At 46.6% G+C, this 17,706-nt stretch overlaps 1 protein-coding gene across 1 annotated transcript in view; it reads left to right on the top strand.

The window, feature by feature from the left end:
* The window catches only part of IQCA1 (IQ motif containing with AAA domain 1), a 170,513-nt gene that overhangs the window by 81,559 nt on the left and 71,248 nt on the right, over positions 1–17,706 (top strand). Inside the window, exons 9-11 of the mRNA XM_004262558.3 lie at positions 3,443–3,518; positions 10,511–10,617; positions 10,775–10,876. Coding sequence (XP_004262606.1) covers positions 3,443–3,518; positions 10,511–10,617; positions 10,775–10,876 — 285 coding nt within the window. The remainder of the gene's footprint in view (positions 1–3,442; positions 3,519–10,510; positions 10,618–10,774; positions 10,877–17,706) is intronic.

Here is a 17,706-nt window from a genome sequence, read left to right as displayed (position 1 = left end):
CTCTCCTAACTTCACCAAGACAAATACCTAGGATACGATCTTTGACAATGAAAAATCTTGTGGAATCCTCTGCATTTTTCTCTGTATCGCTATCTCATTGATGACGATTAAGGAAAAAAATTGTGTATAAGGACCCATGTCACACGATAGATGGTAACTTACTAAAAATTGTCAGTTTCCGTGATATTTACAACATTTCTGAACGAATGCAAAGGCTGGACATGTCTAAGACGCTGTCTCTTATTGGGACTCACTGGGCCTACTGGGTGGCAACACCAGCGCACTCAGGTCAGCAGACAGTGAGATGGAGCCAGGGCGCGTGGAGGGCTCAGGACCTGGCTGGCGTGGGCTGGAGCTGGGAGTCACAGGACCCAGGTCCACCGGGACCAGCTCTTCTGTCCACCCCCTTCTCTGAAGAAGGCTGTATGGTGGCTGGGACCACCTGTAGGCAGAGTCCCCTACCTGCCTGTCATCTGTGTGCCCCCGCCAGTGCAGAGGGAGCCAGTGTGGCTGCCCAGTCCAGCTCCTCGGGGTCAGGCTGCTCCAGGAGAGGCGCGTCTCTCTGGCTAGAACACTCTCCAGCCACTCAGCTGCGCTGGGAGTTGTGCCCAAGAAGCTTCCATCAGAAAGGGATGTTGTTCAAGGCGGGCACCATTGACAGGTGCAACTGTACTTGTATGACCCCTTCACGGTGAAAGATTCAGAAAAAAAAAGTGACTTTGGAGTTGAGAGGGTAACACCTCCTCATGGAATTTCTCTCTCCCAATAATTGTCGAAATGAGAAAGATATTAAGTGCTTCAAACAGCAACCAAAGGAAAGGATATGTCCAATGAACTATTGACCAAAGGAAGAAATATCTCTGAAAAGGAAAGCAGACGTGTTCCATCGTGCTTTTTCTCTGGTTAAAAGGTGTCTCCTGTGACGGCCAGTTATGTCATTACCATGTGGAAAGTCGTGGGAACCGCTAACGTCCACTGTCATTCTGTGCAATCAGGATCAGATGTTTCCAGAACTGGTCTTAACAGTGTTTTACTCCCCTTGAGAACTTGATATTTATTATAGAAATAAAGCTGTACAAATAGACCTATAAATCTTATTTTTACTTACGTGCGTTAAACGCCTGGAGAACAGGCCTGATGCTGGTTCCATATGGGGTACAAAACGTCAGCAAGATGGAATCCTCCTCCATGGGGACCCACAGCCCAAGAGAGCAGCTAAGGCAGGCACACAAATAGCCCATAACATGCATGGAGAAACAGGTGCCAGGAAGGATGAGCAGATCTGCTGAGCAAGGGGAGAGTCTTTTTGATCTGGGACAATCCCGGACGGCTTCACAGAGGAGGGGATATTTGCCTCAGACCTAAGAAGAATTTTCCACAGAAGAAGATGGGAAAATGAATTCTGGTCAGAGATACGTGGGCACCCTGACCCCCTCCGGCCTGTGCCCGTGCTCCAGCCAGAGTCATGACCCGACAGGCAGATCCATTCATGCCAGGCTCCTGTGGGGACCCCCAGGTGGCTGCCCTGCTCTCAGACCAAGTTCACACTCTCTGAGGAACACGGCTCATGGGCCTTCCAAAGCCCGTCCCCTCTCTGTGTCTCTGTCTCTGTGTCTCTGTCTGTCTGCTGGCCCTGTTCCGTACGCCCCTGCCCTACTAACTTCCAGTTACCAAAGGCAACGCGGCCTTCCAGCTCAGACTCACACGGACTGGTCCCTCTGCTGAAAGCGCTTCCATGATGCTCCCCTTGCTTTCCCTCCCCCCGCCCCACCTCTACCCATGAAGGCACACACTCACCACCTGTAGGGGCTCCCAGAGGCCAAATACAGGACGATCTGAGTATCTAAAACCAAAAGAGAAACAGCACGTCCGTCAGCAACGCACTGACTAAAAACTACAAAAGATCCGTGAATGCCTGATGATACCCAGGTGGGGAGAGAGATGAGGAATATCTCTGAGAGTATTCATTAGCTATTTTAGATGCCCCTTTCTGTCCACGAATCATCTGTTTCATCCAAGGACATGGCTTTTTCCAGCACTGGTCTTCTCCGTGCTTCTCGGGCTGATTCTTCCCGAATGCCTGGGTGTCCCGGGCCGTGTGAGTGAGTAGGGCTCCTTCCCCCGTGAGCTTTGATTTCCTGTGGGTCCTGGAAGGTGGGTCAGTTGCGCCACAGGTGTGGAGCCCCCAGGAGTTCTGGGTCCAGGTTCTCCCCCCGCTTCTGCAAGGCAGGTGGCCTCGCGAGGAGGCTGTGTTAGCCCCTGCGTGTTCCGTGAGCTGTGGTTCAAGCAGGTCCCCCGTGTCACCCCACCCCCGCAGAAGGCAAAGTCCTCCCGCCACCCTGACCTCTTCCTGGGAGCTCCCATCGCTCTCGTGAGCTCATTTCACGTGTCTTCCCGACTGCCACGTGGAGTAGGGGAGGAGAGGTAGGCGGGGATCCGGTACACGGGCGCTGCCGAACCACGGCCCATGGCACGTGGGGTCCCAGAAACGAGGGCATGTCCTGTGCCCAGAGTCACCAGAGATGCTCACCGTCTTATGGCCGCTCCTCCTTCAAGCTGTACAGAGAGCACTTTGATTGCTTTGGGAAACTCCCCATAGACATGGTGTAGACCAGCATCCTTCCTTTTGCCCTTTGTGGGGTGACAATAGCCAGGATTTTGGTCATCGGGCACCAAACTCTTAATACAGTACAAACATTATTGCCCAGAAACGTCAGATGGGGCTTGGCGAGGTATGGCCCTTCACGACATGGAACAGCCCTGGTGGTGTAGGGCGACTTCTGCTGGGGGTCGGGGCAGACCCTCCAGCTGCAGTGGCCGGTGTCCCTGCAGCACCGATCTGGCTGCACAGGGGCAGCCGGGACCAAGGGTGGCGTGGCCGGGCTCTCTCTGCAGCGGGGGCCCGGGGCAGGGAGGCTGGCAGGACCTCCAGCTCAGGCTGGGGCTCAGGACTGGCTTCCTGGCCCAGGGAGGGGACAGGCAAGCCACGAAAGGAGCAGCCCGGGTGCTCCTGCAAACCACCACCTGACAAGTGGCGGAGCAGAACACAGACGGAGAGCAGCAGCAAACCTGGGTCACGGGAACATGGCGAAGGAGGTGGCAGGACGTGGGTGGGCATCAGCTTTCAGAGCAAGGAAGGAGCAGAGCATCAGAGGACAGGACCAAACTCGGGGTGGGGTACCCCAGGGAGCCTGAAGGTAGAGCCAGGTCTCCAGACCACCCCCGCCCTGGTCGGTGGACACAGCACTCCCTGCTCAGACTGGTCAGCAGGGAAACTGCCCAGGTGGGCAGACGAGGGGCTGGGCCTTCACCGCACAAACCAGAAAAGAGTCTACGTGCTTCTCTGTAGCCACAGCAACCACGATGTACGTGCCTCTTACTGTCTGATCACGACAGGTAAACTCTGCCTGGAGTTAACAAGTGTATTATTCTGCTTTCACAGGACAAAGGTGAGGGCTGGCAGATGTCGCCGAGTGTTTTCCTTCATACGATGCAAGAAGGAAACAACGTATACAAAGGTCAGTGGGACAGAATAGCTGTGCTCCTGTCCACCCAGTGCGGCCTCAGCCTCTGTTGGGCAGAATTTGGTGCCCAACCACGAGAGGCTGCAAACATGCGATTCACCCAAGACCTTCTGCCCGTCTCTCTTTTAGAATTCCTTTGGGTGGCTTCAAGGCATATACCTGGTAAAAGAGGAAGATGAGAACATCATCTAAGCCCCTGTTCCGTGTTAAACCCTTGAGACCCCAGCTGAACATTCTCTTGCTAGGAATGAAAGGGAAGAAGGATTTTCCCTGGATTGTTTAAATTAAGAAAATCAATGCCGTATGTATAGTAAAATGTTTTAATCCTGTTAGACTAAGACTCGTGCCTGAACACTGACACCTGAATCTTTTCTCCCATGTTCAGCATACTTAGCAGAGTACAATCTGTCTCATTCGGCAAGTGTATGAATTGGTCTTTGAGATACTCTCATTATACTTTCCTGTGGTTCCACTCCACCCTCACAACAAACCCCAACACAGAAGGACCTGCCAAGGCGACCCTGGCCATCAGTGTTATTTGGAAATTCCTGAAAAATGCAATAAGGGCGTGAAGTAGAATATTTCCAAACTCCAGTCACATGCGTGCCTCCTTCCTAATTCTGGTCTTAGGTGGACAGCACCGCTACTGTTACTTACTTAATATCTATTTTTAATTGATGCATGCTTTTTATCCCAATTAATTGAGCCTTATCCTCAGCAACTATATCAAAAGTCGTTGCAGGTTTGATATGCCGGTTCTATAAAATAAGAATGTCCGTGGACTTCCCCCCAGCAATCCAGTGGTTAAGACTCCACACTTCCACTGCAAGGGGAGCGGGTTCACTCCCTGGCCAGGGAACTAACATCCCGCATGCCGTGCAGTGTGGCAAAAAAAGAATGTCCGTGTACCTCCTGAAATTCTTTCACTTACCACTAGTGGCAAGGGTCCCACTCTACCTGAGATGCGGAACGAAGGCAGAAGCACAGGGATAGGATGACCCCAGCAGGATTTAGCGACTGCTTTAATTGGGGAGGAAGGAGGTCAAAGGGTAAATTAACACTGATAAGGTGCCCGAGACGCAGAAGGCTTTGTGTTTTCGTTCCCATCTTACTTACCTTTATAACAACCAGGAGCGGTAAACATCACTTACCCACCATCAGCAAGTCTGATCTTCTATCAGGTCTACTGATAGAAGACCTGCCATCATTCACGTTTAAGAACATCAACTCTTTTTCTTTTCCATTATGGTTTATTACAGGATATTGAATATAGTTCCCTGTGCTATATACAGTAGGACCTTGTTGTGTATCCATTCTATATAGTTTGCACCTGCTGACCCCAAACTCCCACTCCAACCCTCCCCCATCCCCGTCACCCCCTTGGCAGCCACAAGTCTGTTCTGTATGTCTGTGAGTCTGTTTCTCTTTCGAAGATTAGTTCATTTGTGTCATATTTTAGATTCCACACGTAAGTGATATCATATGGTATTTGTCTTTCTCTTTCTGACTTACCTCACTCAGTATGATCATCTCTGGGTCCATCCATGTTGCTGCAAATGGCATCACTGCATTCTTTTTTATGGCTGAGTAGTATTCCATTGTATATATGTACCACATCTTCTTTATCCGTTGCTCAGTCGATGGATATTTAATTTGTTTCCATGTCCTGGCTATTGTAAATAGTGCTGCAATGAACACTGGGGTGCAAGTATCTTTTCAAATTACAGTTTTGTCCGGATATATGCCCAGGAGTGGGATTGCAGGATCATACGGCAGCTCAGTTTTTTAGTTTTCTGAGGAACCTCCATGCTGTTCTCCATAGTGGCTGCACCAACTTACATTCCAAGATAATACCAACTCTTTAACAAACAATGGTGCCAAGCAATCACTATCAAAGCATCCACTCACTTACATATTCACTCAACAAACATTGATTGACTCCAGTGTGCAGGTGCAATGCTAGCCTGGAGCTACAAAGCTGGCGCATGCCGTCCACAGGCTCACAACACACCAGGTGCGGTGGCGGTAGATGGGTGGGGACCGTGGCACAAGTTGGATGGCTTGTTAGGCTGGCCTCAGCCGCCTCCGAGGGACCCAGCTAGGAATCGCAGTAAGTCACAGGCCTGGCTGTGGTGCCCCTGGAACTCAGGGCTGGGTCGCAGACAATAGCTGCCGTTTGTGAAGACACCACTTCACATGACTTCATGTATTGGTCAGTACACACTGTCTTTTGTTCCGTATTCTGCACATCTATCTCCAACCTTCGAGATAATTTTCCAGGCCTTCAAACGCGTTAGGTAATTGACCAGCTACTCTTCTTCTGAACACCTCCCTTCTGGAGCCCTGCCAGCTGTCCTCCTTGGGGTTTCCTTTGCCTTCTCTGACTGTCACCCCTTCATTTTCCTGTTACTCCCTCATTTTGGTGGAGCCTGTCCTACTGGGTGTCCTGAGAGGGGCTGCCGGTGGGGAGTCTGAGGTGCCAGGTACATCTCAATGCACTCGCACTCGGGATTTGGAAGGCCTGGCTCCTTTGGCCTCTGATGTAACTGCATATGGAGAAAGAAAGAAAAGTGGGGAAGAGCAAAATTCTCACCTACCTTAACAAGGAGTCAGGAGCCCGTGTCTAAAATGGACGCATCAAGAAGCAGCAGTATACGCGTGTTATCTAGACATTGGGAGAGGAACAACCAACCAAAAGAGCCCACGTGAAGCTAGATCACTTCACGCCCCCCTCCCCTGGGCCCCCCCCACCTCAGGGCTGTCGTGCTTTCTGTTCCCCTTGCCTGGAATGCTTTTCCCTTCAGGCCTTCTCCCGCCTCACCTGTGCCCGCCCCTGACCCCACTTTACTCACCTCCCTCTGACTTCCGTGTGTGTGTTTGCTGTCTCCCCGCAGGGGGTGGGACGGGGGCGCCAGGTCCTTGAGGGCAGGGCATGAATTTCATAATTTACAAATAGATCAGATTTATGAATAAATCTGAATCTAGTCAAGGCATTTTTGAATGAATGAATGTGGGAATAAATGCCACTGGACAGTGTAACTGGAAGGCAGAGTTTTTTTTATTATAATCTTTTCAATACTCTGACTTTAAAATAAGGTGCATGCATTATTTTGATAAAAACAGTAATTAATTTGGGGGACATCTAATGTTCCCATGGGAAGCCTGCAGCCCCACCCAGCAAAGCTCTTGAAATGACCCACACCTGGTGTGTAATATCTGTTTCCATCAAGACTAAGAAAACACAAGCCACTCGGGAGCAGGAAACATGAGGCGTGATTTTCCTAGTTTGCTGTTGGGGCATTTGATGAGTTATATGTCAGGTCTTCGGTAACTTACAGAAATTAAATGCTTTCATCTGAGAATTCTTTTCATAAAAATCAAAGGTTTTCCTTCTCAGACGAAACATTAGCATTTTAATCACTGAGATGAAGCGCCCTCCTCGGTCACCCCTCCACGTGCAAAAGCTGCCACAGCTCCCGCTTTCCCAATTCTGGGATAAAAGCTCATTCTCTGCTGTAGGAAAGAGCGGGCCGTTGTTTTCCTTTGAGAGCCATGAACAGCTTCCGGCATTCAGAAATGTCCATGAAATTCTTGAAGGGATTGAGAAGGGCCCTGTGCAAAAGTGTCATGAGAAAAACAAAGTTGCAGTGGAAAACGAGGTCCATTTACGCGAACTAGAGGTGAAACCGGGAAAGGCTGCTACGAACTGCTTTATCTGTAACATATAGTTACAGCTCCAGAAATGGGAACGTCACTGCTTTTACATAAATAATCACATCTTGCTTTCCTTTCTGTTGAATATTCTGTGTTCCTTTCATTTTGAAACGCATTGCTTCCCAGTCTTAGTAAATCAATCCCCTGAAAAAGCAGTGTAGCTTCCTTTAAATAACAAAGCAGTTTTGCTCTAAAAGATCTTAATGAAACAGGTGGCTTTTGCTGTGGGAGGAGATTTAGTCATCATACAAGGGGGAAATCTGCTAGGAAAGAGTTGTTATTAGTGAATAGCACGTTTTAACACAGTTATAGTATTTTCAAGGGGGAGAGCTTACAATTTGAAACCCATAAAAAAGAAGCATTATGTTATTCCTGCATTTCAAAGTTTTCCACAGTCTAAGCTTATGTAAATTTCAGAAAACGTACAGAGAAGGGGCGGTTGCCTTCAAGCCCTGAGCCAGCCTCGCCTTTGTGTACTCACACCTTCCAAGCTCACTGCAAAATCCCCCTTCTGGGGGGGAGGGCGGACAGGCACTCAGGCCAGAGCAGAAACTGAGGTCACCCTCAGACAGGCATACAGGAGGCACACCCCCAAACCTCTCCTGCCGTATCATCCCGTCCCATCGTCTGAGCCCTAGCGGCTGGGCCACCTCTCACGTGGCCACCCTGCTTGGGAAGGACATGTGGGTGAATCAATTCTATGAAAATTTCACCCCCTCTGTGATGTGTTTCTTGTCGATTTCTTATAAATCCACACTAACCACCCTAGAAAAAGTTTCGGTACTTTCATCATCCTCATTTTCAAAAATCTGCCCCTGAAACTTTGCATCACCCGTCGGTTTCTCCTTGCTATCTTCCTGGTACAGACTGTGACCAGCCAAGGGCTGGCCCCGTCCAGGCCGCACTGCCCTTGGTTGGGTGGTGGGAGGCCGGTGAGCCTAAGAGCCCTCGCCGGGCCTGGAAGCCAGACAGGCCGACCCCTCTGCCCAGCTAACTGACCAGGAAGTGAGCCAGGCCTGACCTGTGTGTGGCCATCACCTTGTGATGCCCCCTCTCGCTTCCAGAGATCTCCATGCCAGCCTCTGGGAGCAGCGTCAGGGTCTCCAGCCTCTGGCTTGTGGAGCCGACCCACACTTTGGGAAAACTGGAGCTGCACAGCCACATCCCGTATTGCTCCCCTTGCGTCCTGTGTGGCCCTGACTCGGACGCCGCGAAGAGGACACGCCCAGTGGTCCTCCGCCTCCTCACTTCCACCTGCTCTCTGGGCACAAGTGTTTTTAGAGTAGCCGCTGTCCTACCTGGTTCCTCGCTCCTTGAGAGGTTGGAGACTGTTGACAAGGAAAGGGAAGACTGTAAGACCAGCAGCTGGAAAGCGGTAGCATGGGGGACCCACCTGCCGGGGCTGCCGCCTGGCTGGAGCCCTCCAGGCGATGCCCTCGCCCAGTCGCCCGTTCTTGTGCATCTGCATCTCATCGCCCTTTTGCTCCATCTCCCCAGGATCTGCAGCCATTCCTGGCTCACACCACGTGCCGTCCCTTCTCCTTTCCCTTCTAAAAGCTTCTGCTCATCCCCGGCCTCCATGATTTACGTGAAGATTCCACCCTCCTCTCTCATCTGTTCGCCCACTTGACTCTCCGAGAATCTTCTCTACTGTCCACCTTCACAGTTGACACCTCCTGCTCTGTGTACCCAGACGTATGTTTCTGCCTGTGACCGTGACTGTCCTCTATGGCTTGTCCTCTAATGCCACCCTTCTTGATGAGCTGTGTCGGGGGACACAGTCCTGGCTAGTCTCAGGATCCCGTGAGGTGCTCGTAGGAGAAGCTGTGCTTGAGAAACTTCCATCCCATCGTTCACCGCCTGCCATCCGGGCCCCGCACGACCCCCTTTCTTCCCAAGCCATAGCCGTTGTCAGACAGAGGTGGGGAAACCCCTGCCTGGGGCCCCGTGGCCCTCAGTTGCCTTCCCGAGTTGCACGGCATCCGTGCTCCAGGGATGTGCTCCCGGCAAAGTGGCCCAGCGGAGTGGTGGTTGCAGGTTTGGTTCCAGAAATTTTCCATCACGTTCTGAACACAAATTCAGGGAAGAGATCTCATTTCCCAAACTGGCAAGTCTTTTTCCCCTGGGAGATCCCCCGATCCCGCAGCCAGGATCCAGTGATCTGCACCTCTGTGCAATTTGGAATTCCCCTTCTGAGAAAACAGGTTTATTCCCATTTATTCCAGTGATAGAAAATTACCCTTATTTCCTCTAGGGTCACATTTCTCTAACCATCCTCCTAACTGCCAGGCAAAAGGGAAATGTAAAATGTGTGTGATTTCAAAAACATCCAAAAAGTGATACAAAAATAGAGCCGTTGAATTAGGGGCGAGTAGTGGGTACTTGTGTATTCAATGTTGGCTCTTACTAGGAGCCAGGGTAAATTACTGGTGAGTTGAACTAGCAACAAAATCTCTCCTATCTTAGCACATCATTTGAAGAATAAAAATAATGTAAAGCATATTACAGAAACAGTCACCTATAACTGTATAATCCCACAATTAATGTATTATTTTTTACATGTTTTTAACCGTATGGAAGAATACTGTTTGTTTCATACTTTTTTATTGGATCTTTACACATTAGCAGTTTCCTTCTTTATTTTTTAGATATTATACAGGCACAATCCTTCTGTTTGGGAAGTGGAGAAGGGTGCAGAGCAGAAAACTGAGTTTGTGTTATATGTCACAAAACTGCGTTCCTTAGTGTCAACCACAAAGGAATGGGCACTTGCCACCTACCTCTACAAGGATTAGATCATGAGCCACTGCGGCTGCTGACTTCCAACACCCCCTGAAAGGAGTTCAAGGTGGAGAGCATGCATGAGGCCCTCTGTGCTCTGGGAAAAACTGGCAGAGCAGGTCTTCAGAATAGTTAGGTATTTTCAGGAGAAGATTTTATGAGCCCAATTCTTGTATCTCCTCGTATCTAGAAAAGCACTAAAATCCTTCATGGTGACGACTGCTCCTCGAGACGAGCAGAAACCTTCTGCCAAAAAATATGCTGGATTGCATGGACTCCCCCTTCACCAGAATCCCATATATGCTGACCTTCCCCCCCGCCTCTTCAGAGCAGTTTCTCAGAGCTCTCTGAGACGCTGTCTCCCGGGCTATAATTCTCATTTTGCCCCAAATAAAACTTGACTCACAACTCTCATGTCATACATTTTTTTTAAGTCGACATTAGTCTTCACGCTGAAAAAATTTCATTTTCTTTATCCTTCTGGAGTACAGACCTGTGGAAGAATAAAGATGAATCGTGGAATGTCCCCCAGGGCTATGATCCCGAACTGATCAAAGCAGACAAACGGAAAGAATTGGAGTCGGAGATCAGGCTGCAGGTAAGACTGCTTTTATGCTGTAGTCCCAGCAAGTCATTCGCTGCAGTGCTTTGTTACAATTTCCCGTTAATAACCTACCCAGAATTTAAGCTATTTTTAACTTCACAAAGAAAACACAAGTCATGCGAAGTCACCTAAACCTTTTGTATTCACCTAGGTTGACGAGCTGATGAGACAGGAACTAAAAAACTTAAAACTAGCTGTGAACAGAGAGATGGAATTATCGGGCAAAACAGGAAGGAAGAAAGGAAGTAAAGAGGTGAGTGGTCCTTATGCACGGGAAGCAGAGGGCAGATCCCAACCACGACCAAGAGCCCGGCCCCCGCGGGCGGTGGCCCATCCATGCGTGCTGCCTGCGGACCCCGGCTGTCCCAGGCTGATTCTCCGGGAAACGTGCCTACCTTTGGTGAATTTACGTCGGTCCACCAGGTAGCCCTCAGGGCTGTGGGCTCATAAATGAGATAAATCCAACAGTCTGGAAGTAACTTCCCCAGTCCCCCATCACTGCAGATCCGTGGTACCCAAGCCCCACAAGTGGGAGGAGACCTATCGGAGGAGCTGGGGCATGTGTCTCAAATGCCCACCCGTCTCTCCCTGTAGAAGCTCTGTAGGGGAAGCCAGTGGCAATGAGCAGGTTCTTTGTGAGTCGGGGAATCCGATGAATTGAATTTTCAGTTGCCACCCATCCGTCTCATAGTGGTTTAGAGTAGCCAGTTGGATTCCAGTATTCCATGTTCACATACTAGGGTCCTGAGAGATAAGAGAAAATATACATATTGGTGTCTGCCCCTGCTTGTTGGCAGGGAGCTCCTGGAACCCTTGTAAATTCCTAAGTGACTGAGTAATATTCCATTGTATATATGTGCCACATCTTCTTTATCCATTCATCTGATGATGGACACTTAGGTTGTTTCCATCTCCGGGCTATTGGAAATAGAGCTGCAATGAACATTTTGGTACATGATTCTTTTTGAATTGTGGTTTTCTCAGGGTATACGCCCAGTAGTGGGATTGCTGGGTCATATGGTAGTTCTGTTTGTAGTTTTTTAAGGAACCTCCATACTGTTCTCCATAGTGGCTGTACCAATTCACATTCCCACCAGCAGTGCAAAAGTGTTCCCTTTTCTCCACACCCTCTCCAGCATTTATTGTTTCTAGATTTTTTGATGATGGCCATTCTGACTGGTGTGAGATGATATCTCATTGTAGCTTTGATTTGCATTTCTCTAATGATTAATGATGTTGAGCATTCTTTCATGTGTTTGTTGGCATCTGTATATCTTCTTTGGAGAAATGTCTATTTAGGTCTTCTGCCCATTTTTGGATTGGGTTGTTTGTGTTTTTGTTATTGAGCTGCATGAGCTGCTTGTAAATTTTGGAGATTAATCCTTTGTCAGTTGCTTCATTTGCAAATATTTTCTCCCATTCTGAGGGTTGTCTTTTGGTCTTGTTTATGGTTTCCTTTGCTGTGCAAAAGCTTTGAAGTTTCATTAGGTCCCATTTGTTTATTTTTGTTTTTCTTTCCATTTCTCTAGGAGGTGGGTCAAAAAGGATCTTGCTGTGATTTATGTCATAGAGTGTTCTGCCTATGTTTTCCTCTAAGAATTCGATAGTTTCTGGCCTTACATTTAGGTCTTTAATCCATTTTGAGCTTATTTTTGTGTATGGTGTCAGGGAGTGATCTAATCTCATACTTTTACATGTACCTGTCCAATTTTCCCAGCACCACTTATTGAAGAGGCTGTCCTTTCTCCACTGTACATTCCTGCCTCCTTTATCAAAGATAAGGTGACCATATGTGCGTGGGTTTATTTCTGGGCTTTCTATCCTGTTCCATTGATCTATCTTTCTGTTTTTGTGCTATTTGTAATGAGGTGGATAGACCTAGAGTCTGTCATACAGTGAAGTAAGTCAGAAAGAGAAAGACAAATATTGTATGCTAACACATATATATATGGAATTTAAGGGGAAAAAAATGTCATGAAGAACCTAGGGGTAAGACAGGAATAAAGACACACACCTTCTAGAGAATGGACTTGAGGATATGTGGAGGGGGAAGGGTAAGCTGTGACAAAGCGAGAGAGCGGCATGGACATATATACACTACCAAACGTAAAATAGCTAGCTAGTGGGAAGCAGCCGCATAGCACAGGGAGATCAGCTCGGTGGTTTGTGACCACCTAGAGGGGTGGGATAGAGAGGGTGGGAGGGAGGGAGACACAGAGAGAAGAGATATGGAAACATATGTATATGTATAACTGATTCACTTTCTTATAAAGCAGAAACTAACACACCATTGTAAAGCAATTATACTCAAAAAAAAAAAAATTCCTAAGTGATAAGCACACTGGAAGCGTCTTTTGTTACAATGAGGCAATGCTGGGTGGGTTCCTAGGTGGCTCCCAGGTGGGGGCTGGTTACAGGGAAGACCAAGCCATGATTAGAAGCCTGGAATTCTCAGCTCCACCCACCCCCATTCTCTAGAGAGGGGACAGGAGATGGAAATGGAGTTAATAATTGATCAAGTCCACATGAGGAAGCTTCCGTGAAACCCCAATAATGATGGGATTTGGAGAGTTTCCAGGTGGGTTAACACTTCCACATCCTGGGAGGGTAACACACCCCAGTGTCACAGGGGCAGGAGCTCCTGCACTCAGGACCCTCCCAGACCTTGCCCTACATACCTCTTCATCTGGCTGTCCTTCTGTATCCTGTATCATATCCTTTAATGAACTGGTGGATGGAAGTAAGTGTTTCCCTGAGTTCTGTGAGCCACTCTCACAAATTAATCATACCTGAGGAGGGGTTTATAGCCGGTTGGTCAGAAACATAGGTGACAACCTGGACTTGGCAATTGGCATCTGAATTGGGGTGGGGAGCAGTTTGGTGGGACATCACCCTTAACCTGTGGGATCCAACTCTATCTCCGGGTAGACAGTGTCAGAATTGAGTTAGATTGCAGGACCCCCCAGCTGGTGTTGCAGAAAACTGCTTGGCGGGGGAAAACCCCGCACATCTGGCATCAGAAGTGTTGTGAACATGGTCCACTTTGATTCAGAGCCAGCCCTGCCTCTGGGGCAAGGATACTCCAGGCAGAGGAGCTGGCAGGACTGTGGGCAGCCTTTGCCCTTTGAAGGCTTTCTCAGGTTTCCATGGTCCATCACCTCTTCCTGGGACTCGCACACTCCCTCAGAGTTTACCACACTCCCAGCTACATTAGTGACTAGCTTCGCCAGCCCAGGGGCTGTATGGTGTCTTTACAGTGGCTCTATCCTAATGCTTTTTGTGTTGACTCTACAGTTTACAGTTTAACTCTGACTCTGAATGTCCTTCATGGGCCTCTACTGAGGCTCCATCTCTGTAGCCCACTGAGGGCTCTCTATAGGCTATTCCCTCATCAATAGGAAATAAATATGCCACCCATTGACCCTATTAATGAATTTCACATCTTCAGAAAGTGATACTTTCATGACTGAACATGGAAATCAAGCCAAACAAAACGGAAAATGAAGCCAGGAGGTGACTGTACCCCTCCAGCTGAGAACAGGCTTCCTCCTCTTACCCAGCATCTGATCATCAGTCTGGCCCAAGGGCACCCTCTCACTCCTCGCAGCCTGGTGTCTGCCCTCACCATGTCCTAACTCATGACATGTCACAGGGTGAGAAATTGCTATGAATTTCTCTCTTGGAATTAAACTGGTTGAACACACAATAGATGCACTCAGGGTACCCCAATAGATTGATGGTAATTGTGTAACTGTAGAGTTTTCAGTTCTCAAAATTCCAATCCAAATGACCTTGGGAGACATAATTATGATTTAATTTCATAAGCTGAAACTTAATTAGCTATACTAAATCCCCTCCTTAAGAAGACCATTAGCAGAAGGGGAATGGGCAACCTTGAACATAGAAAAGGAGAAAGAGGACTCAGAGGGATAGAATTTGACAGTATTATTTCAGCATTGTCCAGAAACAGTGACTTGATCAGAGATTATACAGCAGCCTGAGTGCTCCTTTTGAAATATAAATATGACCTTAGCACTCCATGCTGAAACCCTTCAATGACACCCCGGTTCCCCCAAGGATAAAGATGACAGGCTTACAAGGCCATGACCAACCTTGCCAGTGTCCTCTTCTTCAGGCTCATCACCCACCTCTCCTCCCTGGCTGCACTCCAGCACCCTGATCTTCCTCTTTGTGCCTCAAACACTCTGTGCTCCCTCCCACCACAGGGCCTTTGCACATGCTGTTCCCTCTCAAGAACTGTCTTTACCCCCACACCCTCAGTCCCGAGTGTAGTTAACCCCTACTCATCCTTGGGGTCTCAGTCCAAGCCCTTCTTCCTCAGGAAAGCCTTTTGGGACCTCCAAAGTAAGTCTGGTTGCTACACATACACTTGACGCTGAGTACCGTGTCTTCCTGGTGCTTTATATCACAGTTTTAATGTTACATTTACTGGTGAGATCATTTTGTTTGTTTCTGCCTTCCCAAATCTACTACTGAAGGGCCATGAGTCCAGCGACTATGTGACTGTCTTTTCTGCTCACCTTTGTAACCTTTTCTGGCACATAGCAAGTCCTCAGCACATAATATTGAATGAATTAATTAATCAAATCTAGATCCTATGCAGATTGACCCCTATAGGCTAAATAAGTGCCTCAAGATATCACAGTATGGCATAGGTAGCAATTCGGAGCATCCAGCCACCTCCTTTGCTTATTCCATACTCAACAAGCAACCTTCTGATGAGTTATTGTAGTTTCATGTTCATTTTCTTACAAGAAGGAAGGTTACAGAGTCTGTTTCCCTTGGCAATTATATTTCACATTATAATTTAATCTACTTACATTGCAGTCTACTCCACCTTCTCTTGTGATTTAGAGATCCAAAATCAGATCTTGGGGGATGTATCATCTTTACTGATTGTTTCATTTAATATTATTTATTGGGCACTGTATGCCAGGTAGAGTTCAAGGCATTTGAGGTACAGAAGATAACAAGACAGACAAAGAGTCTGTACTTTCAAAAACAAGTTTGCAGATATGCAGGACTGTGAATCAACCCTGGATTTGCTGTCACCCCCATTATGACATCACTGAGTGAGGTCCTGACTCTCAGAGGCCATCTCTCTCTTTCGAGCTCCTCTCTTGTTCTAATCACAAAAACTTTAAGGACATAGGAGTTCCTGAAGTGGCCATGAAGCTCCTTGAGGATAAGATTCTTGACTGGCTCTATATTTTGCATTCCTGAGTGCTAGCATATATAATGGGAAAAAATGCCATATTTAAATAGAAATTTAGAATCTACATTTAAAAGAAACAAATAAACATTCTGCAGTTGAAAAATATGGTATCCAAAAATAAGAAGTCTTCTAATTGGTTTAACAACAGCATAGACATCGCAAAAGGCAGGTTGACCTCAAAAACAAGTCAATAGGAAATCCAAACTGAAGTACAGAAAAAACAAATACTATAAAAAACAGAACAGAGAAGAAGAGAGATTTGAGACATGGTCAAAAGTTGTAACATATGTGTAATTAGAATTTTCCCCAAAAGAGGAGAATGGAACAGAAGCAATATATGAAAAAGTAATGTTTGTGAATTTTCCAAATCAGATGAAATACACACACCCACACATCCAAGAACCTTACTGAGGTCCAAGAAGGATGATTACAAAGAAAACCACATCTAGACACATCACAGTCAAAATACTGAAAGTCAAAGATAAAAGGCAAACTCTTACTAGATTTTTTTTTAAAGGCACATTTCCTTCAGGATAACAAAAAATAAGAAAGACTACTAAATCTCTCAACAGAAACCATGGAAGCCAGAAGGAAGTGTGAATAGCATCTTTAGAGACTGGAAAGAAATAACTGCCAACCTAGAATTCTATACCCAGTGAAAATATCCTTCAAAAATGAAAATAAAATAGAGACAAACAAAATCTGATTTGACTTGGCAGCAGCAGACCCATAATATGAAAATACTAAAAGGATATTCTTCAGGCTGAAGGAAAAGAATCCCAGATAAGAGAACAAAAGTGTAAGAAGGAATAATCATTTCTTCAAAATGTAAAATTTGGGCAAGTATAAAAAGCTAACTATTCTTAAAATATTCTGGTTTTTAAAGCAAGAATAAGGGTCTGTACCATACATACAAAGAAAATATATAACAGCAGCAACAGAAAAGTTGGGTAGGAATAAACAGACTTGTGAGATTGCTGCATTGTTCAGGGAGCCAAAAAGAGCTAATTTAAGGTAAATTGTAATAAATTAATGATGTATTTTATAATTTTTTAAATCATACTAAAATGTATAGCAAAAAAGTAATAGTGAAGATAAGCAGAAAATTTTTAAATAATTAATCAAAAAGAATACAGGAAAGGAAAAATAGGAATAAAAAGAAAAGAAAAGAAATAATAAAAAGAAAGCAAATATGAATTTGATAGAATTAAATCCAATTAATTTAATCCATAATTACCTAAAATGTAAGTGGACTAAATGTTCTATTTTAAAAGACAATGATTGTCAGACTGGAAAAAAAACAAAACTCAACTATATGCTATTTATAAGAAACACACTTTAAACATAACAATAGATATGTTAAAAATAAACTATAAACTATAGATGGTAATCTATAAACCATCAAAGTACTAGCCAAAAGATAGCTAGTGTAACTCAGTATCAGACAAAACAGGTTTTAGTTAATAACCACCCTGCACCATCCAAACACCACAGAAAAAATGTGGCCCCACTCCAGTGCACACCAGCAAAGGCTCCATGGGGAGCCTAGACTTCTTCCCTCATGAAGACATAGGAGACAACCCAACACCCTCACTGGAGTGGTGTCAGAGAAGATCAAATAAGGAACAAAGACTTTCATTCCTGCCCATTGGTTGTGAAGCCTTCCCATCCACTATGTCAGTGGAGACTACATGGGGAATCTATCTGGACTCCACCCCCAACTAGTGATAACAAGGCACCCCTCCCTCCCTGCTGGGATGAATCAGAGGAGACCTAGTGCAGAGTCAAAACTTCACCAGTTCCCAGTGGTAACAAGGACACCTTCACCTCAGTGTGAGTGGAGACCA

Source organism: Orcinus orca, chromosome 7, assembly GCF_937001465.1.
Source record: "Orcinus orca chromosome 7, mOrcOrc1.1, whole genome shotgun sequence".
Taxonomy (NCBI): Eukaryota; Metazoa; Chordata; class Mammalia; order Artiodactyla; family Delphinidae; genus Orcinus; species Orcinus orca.
This window is presented reverse-complemented; position numbering and strand designations above follow the sequence as displayed.